At 49.2% G+C, this 9,395-nt stretch overlaps 1 protein-coding gene across 1 annotated transcript; it reads left to right on the plus strand.

Moving 5' to 3' along the window:
- The first annotated feature begins 7,681 nt into the window (after window positions 1–7,681).
- LOC123050710 (uncharacterized) lies at window positions 7,682–8,275 on the plus strand. The gene has a single exon (XM_044473464.1). It carries the CDS (start codon window positions 7,756–7,758, stop codon window positions 8,113–8,115), a length of 360 nt encoding a protein of 119 aa, XP_044329399.1. The 5' UTR covers window positions 7,682–7,755; the 3' UTR covers window positions 8,116–8,275.
- Window positions 8,276–9,395: the final 1,120 nt, after the last annotated feature.

Consider the following 9,395-nt stretch of genomic DNA (forward strand, 5'->3'; position numbering starts at 1 on the left):
GTACGACTCCATCAACCCCGTTCATTGGAACGCTTCCGCTCGCGATCTACAAGGGTATGTAGATGCACTCCTTTCCCCTCGTTGCTAGTAAACTCCATAGATGAATCTTGGTGATGCATAGGAAATTTTTTGAATTTCTGCTACGATCCCCAACAGGGGGAGGGCCGGCCCTCTCTATGGCACGCCCTAGGAGGAGTCCTACTCCCACCGGGAGTAGGATTCCCCCCTTCCAAGTAGTAGGAGTAGGAGTCAAGGAAAGGGAAGAGGAAAGAGAAGGAAGGAGGGGGCGCCGCCCCTCCCCTTAGTCCAATTCGGACTAGTCAATGGGGGGGCGCGCGGCCTGCCTCTCCCTCTCCCCTAAAGCCCAATAAGGCCCATATACTTCTTCCCCCGTATTCCCGTAACTCCCCGGTACTCCGAAAAATACCCGAACCACTCGGAACCTTTCCGATGTCCGAATATAGTCGTCCAATATATCGATCTTTATGTCTCGACCATTTCGAGACTCCTCGTCATGTCCCAGATCTCATCCAGGACTCCGAACTACTTTCGGTACATCAAAACACATAAACTCATAATATAACCGTCATCGAACTTTAAGCGTGCGGACCCTACGGGTTCGAGAACAATGCAGACATGACCGAGACACGTCTCCGGTCAATAACCAATAGCAGAACCTGGATGCTCATATTGGCTCCCACATATTCTACGAAGATCTTTATCGGTCAAACCGCATAACAACATACGTCACTACTAGGAAAAGGGCTATAGATGAAATGGCCACTAATGGCGCACCAGACATGTGGTGCGCCACTACTATATAGCAGTGGCGCACCATGTGCTGGTGCGCCATTAGTGTGAAACACTAATGGCGCACCAGACACACGGTGCGCCACTAGTAACAATTTTTTTTAATTATTTTTCCAAACATACTAATGGCGCACCAGGGCACAGTGCGCCATTACTAGTTCTAACTAGTAATGACGCACCAGCCACATAGTGCGCCACTATTATATTTTTTTTGCAAAACTACTAATGGCGCACCAGGGTATAGTGCGCCATTACTAGTTTAAACTAGTAATGGCGCACTGTGCCCTGGTGCACCATTAGTGTATATATATATATTTTTTTTTTGCAAAACTACTAAACTACTAATGGCGCACCTACTGGTGGTGCGCCATTAGTAACCTGGGACCAGCTAGATATTTTGGACAGCCACACCTACCCACTCACTTTCCCCACTTCATTCTCTCCACCTCCTCCTCCAAGCTTGTCTCGGCTGCCTCCTCCTCCTCACCACATTTGCACCATAGATTCATCCAAATTAAGTGGTTAAATTACCTTTTTTTTATAAGTAAGTAAGGGGGAAGCTATCTCTATGTTGTTCTCCCTCCAACAACGTGCACATGCACTTTTTATGGCCTAGCTAAATCTATGTATGTTTGTGGTGTTGCATATGTTTGTGCTGTTGCATATGTTTGTGGTGTTGCATATATGTTTGTGTTTGCAGGTACCGGTATTTGAAATGCGATAGTTGCCAATATTTTGCCGGAATGTTGATTCATTTCCGTTTCGGCGAGAATTTTGGCACTATGCATTCTTTTTGGTCCTATTTTTAGGGAAAGTCATGCCAAATTTTTTCTTGGTTCTAAAATATCGTTTTGCTCTACCCCGCAGGCGACCATGGTCCACACGATGACCGAAGGCATCGTGAATAGGTTTTTGAGCTCCGCGAAGGCCGAGATGCTTCAAAAGAACGAGACGGAGATAAGATGTCCGTGTCGAAGATGCAAGCTGAAGAGCCTTATTGCGGACCCGGATTCCGGACAGGTGCGGGAGCACCTGCTCTTGCGTGGTTTCATGGATGGCTATCGGTGGCAAGGTGATGAAGATGACTATGAAGTCGTCCATGGGGGCCGGGCAAGAAATGAGGAAGGGCAGCAAGACAACCACCGCGGCTCGGGCGGGCGAGAAGACGAAGAATCTCCAGGACATGATCACGACAGTGATGCTGTACACAGTCATCATGTAGAAGATGCCGGACATGATGATGAGGAAGATGCCGGAGCAGATGAAGGGCATGCTCATGAAGATGAAGATGCCGGCGGAGCAGACGACGATGGACCATCGATGGGCTGGGTGCAGGACCCTCATATTCAAGAGCTGCTTCTCAAGCAGACGGATAACGCAAGAGCTGCCGCCCGAGAGAAAGCCAAGCTGGATCAACTAGAGATAGACGCGGTTACTCCATTGTATGAAGGATGCAGGCCCGAGGATACCCGCCTGAAAGTAACGCTCATGGCTCTGGAGATGAAGGTAAAACACAAAATGACCGACGCATGCTTCGACGAGAACATGTCATTCTGGCACGAACGTCTTCCCAAGGGGAACAATTGCCCGACCAGTTTCAAGGAGGCGAAGAAAATCGTGTGTCCTCTGGATTTACCGCACGTGAAACACCATGTGTGCATGAACAATTGCATCATTTATCGGGACGAGCACGCGGAGTCTACCATATGTCCGGTGTGCGGCGTCACTCGATACAAGAAGAGGAAGGAAGCTCCTCGAAAAGTGGTGTGGTACTTTCCGATCACTCCTCGTCTACAGCGGTATTTCGCGGACCCTAAGGTAGCAAAGCTCCTGCGTTGGCACGCGGATAGGGAGGAGAAGAAGCGAGAAGATGACGCAAATGATCCGGAGATAAATAAAAAAGACAAGATGCTGAGTCACCCTAAGGATGGGAGCCAGTGGCAAGCGTTGAACTTCGAACACCCAGAATTTGGGAAGGATCCAAGGAACATCGTGCTGGGCGCGAGCACTGATGGAGTCAATCCGTTTGGCAGCCAGAGAAGCACACATAGCACCTGGCCTGTGTTTGTGTGGATGTACAACCTCCCCCCCTGGTTGTGCATGAAGAGGAAGTACATTCACATGAGTATGCTAATTGAAGGGCCGAAACAACCAGGGAACGACATCAATCTGTATCTGGGGCTGCTGAAAGAGGAGCTAGACACGCTGTGGAAAACGCCAGGCAATACGTGGGACGCCGCAGAGAAAGAATATTTCCCTATGAGAGCCGCACTGCTCACGACGGTGCACGACTATCTCGGTTACGGATATCTCGCGGGGCAGGTGGTCCACGGATTTTCTGGATGCGTCTGGTGCATGGATGACACAACGTATCGTCAGCTAGATAGAGATCCCTGGTCTTCGAAAACCGTGTTCATGGGACATCGAAGGTGGCTTCGCGACGATGACCCATGGAGGAAATGCAAGGATCTGTTCGATGGTGAAACCGAACCCCGAATACGCCCGCGTACGAGGAGCGGCGAGGAAATAGGCGAGCTGTTGAAAAATTGGAAAGATTGCCCACTGCCGGGAAAGAAGCAAAAGGCGCCAGAGCCGCTGCTGAAGGTATGGAAAACGAGGTCTGTTTTCTGGGACTTGCCGTACTGGAAGATCCACCGTGTGCCTCAGAGCCTTGATGTCATGCATATCACGAAGAACGTGTGCGAGAGTCTGCTTGGTACCCTGCTCAACATGCGAGAGAGGACCAAAGATGGGCCGAAAACAAGGGCAGACTTGAAATCAATGGGCATCAGGGAGGAGCTTCACGCTAATGATGATGATGATGATGATGATGGGAAGCAGGACACGGAAAGTCGTCGCAAAGGCAAAAAGGCCAAGAAGACCGGAAATGACTACCCTCCCGCGTGCTTCACTCTAAGTCAGGAGGAGATCGATCAGTTTTTCACCTGCCTCATAGGAGTAAAACTTCCTTATGGTTACGCGGGGAAGATAAGCAGATACCTAGACCCAGCGAAGCAGAAGTTCAGCGGGATGAAGTCTCACGACTGTCACGTGCTGATGACGCAGATACTTCCAGTTGCAATCCATGGGATCATGGACGCGCACGTCCGTGAAACGCTATTTGGCCTATGCAACTTTTTCGACGTCATCTCTCGGAAGTCGGTTGGCGTGAGGCAACTCAGAAGGCTACAGGAAGAGATCGTGGTGATACTATGCGAGCTTGAGATGTACTTCCCGCCCGCATTCTTCGACGTTATGGTGCATCTGCTGGTCCATATCGTGGAGGATATCATCCAACTCGGGCCGACGTGCCTGCACAACATGATGCCGTTCGAAAGGATGAATGGTGTCATCAAAGGATACGTTCACAACATGGCACGTCCAGAGGGAAGCATAGCCAGGGGCTTTCTGACCGAAGAGTGTATCTCCTACTGCACGAATTATCTAGGCATCGAGAACCCCGTTGGCCTGCCCGTCAACAGGCACCTGGCAGGCTCGCTGGATGGGGTCACCGTGAGGGTCGCCGCGAAATGCATGTTGACTTCGAGGGTCGACTCGCCGACTTTGAAAGAGCAAACCTAGTCGCGCTACAACACATAGACGTGGTCGATCCTTGGGTGGTAGAGCACAAAACCTTTATTGAGAAGACGTACAATGACCGAGGCCAACAGAGGACGGACGGAGATATAATCAAAGAGCACAACTCATGTTTCACGCGTTGGTTCAAGCAGAAGCTTCTGTCGTACCCTTTACATGAGGATTCTTCTGCGGAAGAACAACTCATATTCACCTTGTCACAGGGCGCCGAGCACAACCTGATGACGTATGAGGCGTACGATATCAACGGCTACACATTCTACACCGAGGACAAGGACATGAAGAGCGATGGTTATCAGAACTCCGGGGTAACGATGGAATCCTACACCGGTAACGACAAGGACAGATACTACGGAAGGATCGAGGAGATCTGGGAGCTGAGCTACGCTGGAGAGAAGGTCCCGATGTTCTGTGTCAGATGGGCCAAGAGCGTCATAAAAGAAGACCAGTATTTCACCACCATGGTTATACCCGGAGCCAAATCCAAGACCGCAGGCGCGAACGTCACCGCGAAAAATGAGCCATGGGTACTGGCTTCCCAAGTGGACCAATGCTTCTTCATTACCGACCCGTCAAAGCCCAGTCGTGTTGTCATGAGGAGAGGCAAAAGGAAGATCATCGGAATGGATGGAGTCGCCAATGAGCAAGACTTCGACAAGTACGGCGACCCGAAGATGGAACATGACGACGACGATGAAGTATCAGCATACACCACAAGAAGAAGCAGGACCACCCTACCTAAAGGACGTTCGTTCAAGAGAAGAACTCCATTTACGAAAAATAAGGGCAAGAAGATTGTGAACAGATAGCTAGCTAAGATCGATTGTATTTAAATTGTAGCCTTCATTTCTCGATTGTATTTCATGGGCACTTTTTGAACTCATGAATATTTTGAAATTTCATGGGCACTTTTTGAATTCATGAATATTTTTTCAAATTTGATGATATTTTTTCATATTCAATATGAAAAAATATTGAATATTCATGAGGACACTCGATCTCGATCCCCCTCCATCTCGATCGCTATCCCACCTCGCCAGATCCCCCTCGCCGTCGAGCACCCCCCGCACCCTCTCCCCCGCTCCACCGCCGCCGACGACCCACCGCACCCTCCCCCGCTCCACCGCCGCCGACGACCCCCCCACACCCTCCCCCGCTCCACTATTTTTCAGATTATCATGACACCGCTGAGAAAAGTTATGAGCGGAGCTGGAATCTTTGCCCATGTGAGTTAAGAAAGCACATTCGTTTCCATCATTCACCTTCTTCCAATTATTAAATCCCTTGACTGTGAATGCATCAGAGCCACACCTTCCACTTGGCCATTTTGTGAAGAGAAAACAAGGTAGGCAGTACGCACGATGTGTTTCCATCGAATACTCAAGCCAAGGAAAAGAATTGAAATAACTGTATTGAAATTGACGACGATTTTTTCCTGTTTTATTATATGGATATTCTCTCATGTATGGTTGATAAGCTCCCTTCAAAATATAGAAGCGGCGTGCTTCTTCTTGCTCATCCTGAGGGAGTTCCCAAAATTGCTGGCGCATACCGGGGTCCCTTACATATTTTGTGGTTCCATTTGTATCTTCTCCTGCTGCAACTTCTTCCGGTGCCACAACCTGTTGCTCATCAGTTTGGATATCAACAAAAATATCATTTGCTTGGTTATCTGCAACAGGTTGCTCCTCAGATGGAAACACATTTTCGGCACGAGTAATGTTGGAGCTTGAAGTTGACCCAACTGGCTTGAAAAAGGAATTTATCCCCCCAGTTGTTGGTGCCTTTCGCTTCTTCATTGACAACTACATAGAAAGGAAAACCATGATTAATAGATTAATTCACTATTTTGTAGACAACACTAACGCACCAGATTAGGATAGTAGGATTTTAATTCATAATAAGTTAATAAATGATAGCTACAAGTACGTACTGGTACATTCCTCTATCTGATCTTCCTTTCTCCCTGTAAAACTCTGATCTAATGAAGCCTCCTCCTCTTTCCTTACTCCTTAGACACTGGACAAACAACGGACAAAGACGACAGATCAGCACAGCCGATAGGGTAGGGACGGAGGCGTGGTGAGCGCCTTACCTGAGCGGGAGCAGCAGCCGGGCAACCGGCGGCTGGGCGGCAGCGGCAAACAACGCCCTAGTGCAAGGACATGATCAATGGATCGATCGATCGCATGGGGCAAACAACAAAAGGCAGCCACGACCACATGACAATGACATGGGCTATTGGGCTTTCCGTCTAGGATAGTTACTATATTAGCATCCATATGGGCTAATGATGTGATTATCTCCGGCCAATTAGCGCATATACAGTATACTACCTATACTACTACTACCTGCTAGAAATCGTTGGGTTGAGCCCCCGAGTCTGGCGCCGTCCATGGCCTTGGTCGTCCTCCACTCCCCTGTACCAAGTGCCGGGCTCGATGCGAGGGAGGGGTGTACCATCATCGGAGTCAGAGGAGGGCAGCCCGCTCTGCGCGAAGTGCAAAGAGTCTACTATTCACCATATGTGACCATGTCTGTCTTAGTTAACCATTTTGTTTGCTACGAAGGAAATAGTTCGAGTATAATTACAAATTAGTGCAATGCATGTGAACGGAGATGTAGCTCAATTGGTACAACACTAATCTATGTTGGATAGAGGAACGGAGATGCGTACCTCGCATATCCAATTAATATTTTGCTTATTGTTTTGTCAATCACTGTCATTTTCCCTGAAAAAACTACGCCTTGAAAGCCCACAGGCTAAAACCCCGACAAATAATGAATTTTTGTCATGTTTTTTCCCGATACCAATTGGGTATCCATTGAATAATTATTTTAGAAAAGAATAAATATTACCATAATACGATGATGTGGATCTTTTCACATTTGTTAATTTCTACTACTCCGTTCGGAATTAATTGTCGTAGAAATGGATAAAAATGAATGTATATAGAACTCAAATATGTCTAGATACATTCATTTTCTCTGACAAGTATTTCGCGACGGAGGGGGTATTATTTGCTGGCAAATATTGAACTGGTGTACTGCTGTACGTTTCAAAGCAGCAAGCAAGGATTCGAGTACCCAAATACCGTAGCAGCCAAAAAGCTAGCCTGAACCTTCGTGGAACTTTCGTGGGGCCCATTTTCAGTGGCCTTGCGTTACCACCACCCCACCGCTTTCCTTCATGTGATCCGCCCCTCCCCCAATACGTCACACGCCTATCTCCTCTCTATAAAGGATTGAGTATTCTGCCCACAGGCCACAGCCATTACCACGCCTCGCACAATTGTCGCCAGGCAAGACAAGGGGAGGGTCTCTGACAGCTAGCAAGAGAGCAAGGCGATGGCAATGGCGGACGAGCAGTACGACGCTGGCCCGCCCGGGGCGCCGCACTTATTGTTGCTGGCGGTGGTGGTGGGGCTGCTGGTTGCGTGGCCGCTTTTCCTGGGTGGCAGCCGCGAGGCGGTCATCGATGTCATCGCCAATGCAATCGCCGAGCAGCTCGGCCCCGTGGGCCTGCTCCTCCTCCCGCTGGGGCTCCTCCTCCTCATCCACCTCCTCTCCTCCGACGGCGGCTCGCCCGACGCCGTGTACCATGTCGGGGGATCCCCCATCGGCGTGGCGCTCGTGCTGGTCCTCATCCTCGCCCTCCTCTACTACCGGTCGGCACTCTTCGGCAGCGGCGGAGACGACGACAAGTAGGCGCCTGCCAGTAGGTAGAGTCTCATCTCGGGGTGGCTGGTTGGGTTTTCTTTTCCATGTGCTTGTTCTCTTCCGCCTCTCCTCGTCGTCGGTAGTCATGCATCCTGCACCACCGGCCAGCAGGCAGCAGTAAATAACAAAGTGACAACTTTGCGTTTAACCTGTTCCAAGTGTTGCATTCTAATCTTGGTTCTACTGGCATCCATCTCACGCGCCCAAAGACAGACAAACAAAAAGTTGGAACTGAATTTGACGTGGTCTGTGTCTTTTGGATCGATAGTGAGATGCTGCAACTGCATGCCTCGTGCCGTCTAGTGTACTACTCCAAAAAGCTCATGGTGTTCAGTTTGTTGATAGTAGCTGAAAATGAAAACATAACTTTGAATCTCCAAAAGGAAAAAATGAAAAGAAAATGGCAATTGGAAGTCAGTTTCACGGGTTGTTTAGCTGAAACATCCATGTACTAACAAGTGACGATAAACTCATCCTAGGCACCAACGTAGCTTGCTTACTACTTTGTGGTGTCTAATGGTTCCTCTTTTCAAATAGACGCACTTCTCTGTTCTCGGTGTACTGGATCGGGCTCAGGTACTCGTGAGTCATGAGTGACACGGTGGGGGGTTCCGCGGGTGTACTGATGTGATTTGGAAGCAAACTAGAAGCAACATGCGCGCTTTCCTGCGCCCGCGGACAGGAGCGCAGCATGTACTGCACCTTCTATGAACAGTAAATTCAAAAAAATTGAAAACAAAATCATAAAAAACTGAAACTTTGAAACATCAAACATGAAACATCGACGTACCAACAAAGTTTCAGCCTCAAATAACATTCGAGGAGCCCTCGCCCAAACAAACGAAAATCAGTGTTCAAAGTTTTTGTGCACTTTTGAGTAGTATTTTTATGCAAAAAGGATGCCACTCGAATTGTAAAAAAAGACCACCCCTGGATGAAATTGGCGGAAAAGACCCCCTAGGCTATGACGGTAGGCGCACCAGCCGACACGTGGCACCTGCCGCCACGGTAGGAGGCGGCCGCCCATGCCGCCACGGCGCCAGGCGGCAGGCTGCCCAGAACAGGAATCTGCGATCGCCGACGGAACGGAGGCCGGGTGGTGGGCCCTGCTGCCACACCACCAGGCGGTAGGTATTATTCCTATTGCGCGCGACGCGACAGGCTGCACTGCTGTCGGTTGGTGGCGTTTGACGTTTCTGCCGGCACTAATTGCAGTGTTTTGGATCATGCGTAATTCCTGCCTAAAATTTCATCCATTCACCTATTTT

Source organism: Triticum aestivum, chromosome 2D, assembly GCF_018294505.1.
Source record: "Triticum aestivum cultivar Chinese Spring chromosome 2D, IWGSC CS RefSeq v2.1, whole genome shotgun sequence".
Taxonomy (NCBI): Eukaryota; Viridiplantae; Streptophyta; class Magnoliopsida; order Poales; family Poaceae; genus Triticum; species Triticum aestivum.

Bases quoted from the DNA above. Each gene is read 5' to 3' on its own strand.
- LOC123050710 (XM_044473464.1), top strand. From the start codon at position 7,756: ATGGCAATGGCGGACGAGCAGTACGACGCTGGCCCGCCCGGGGCGCCG.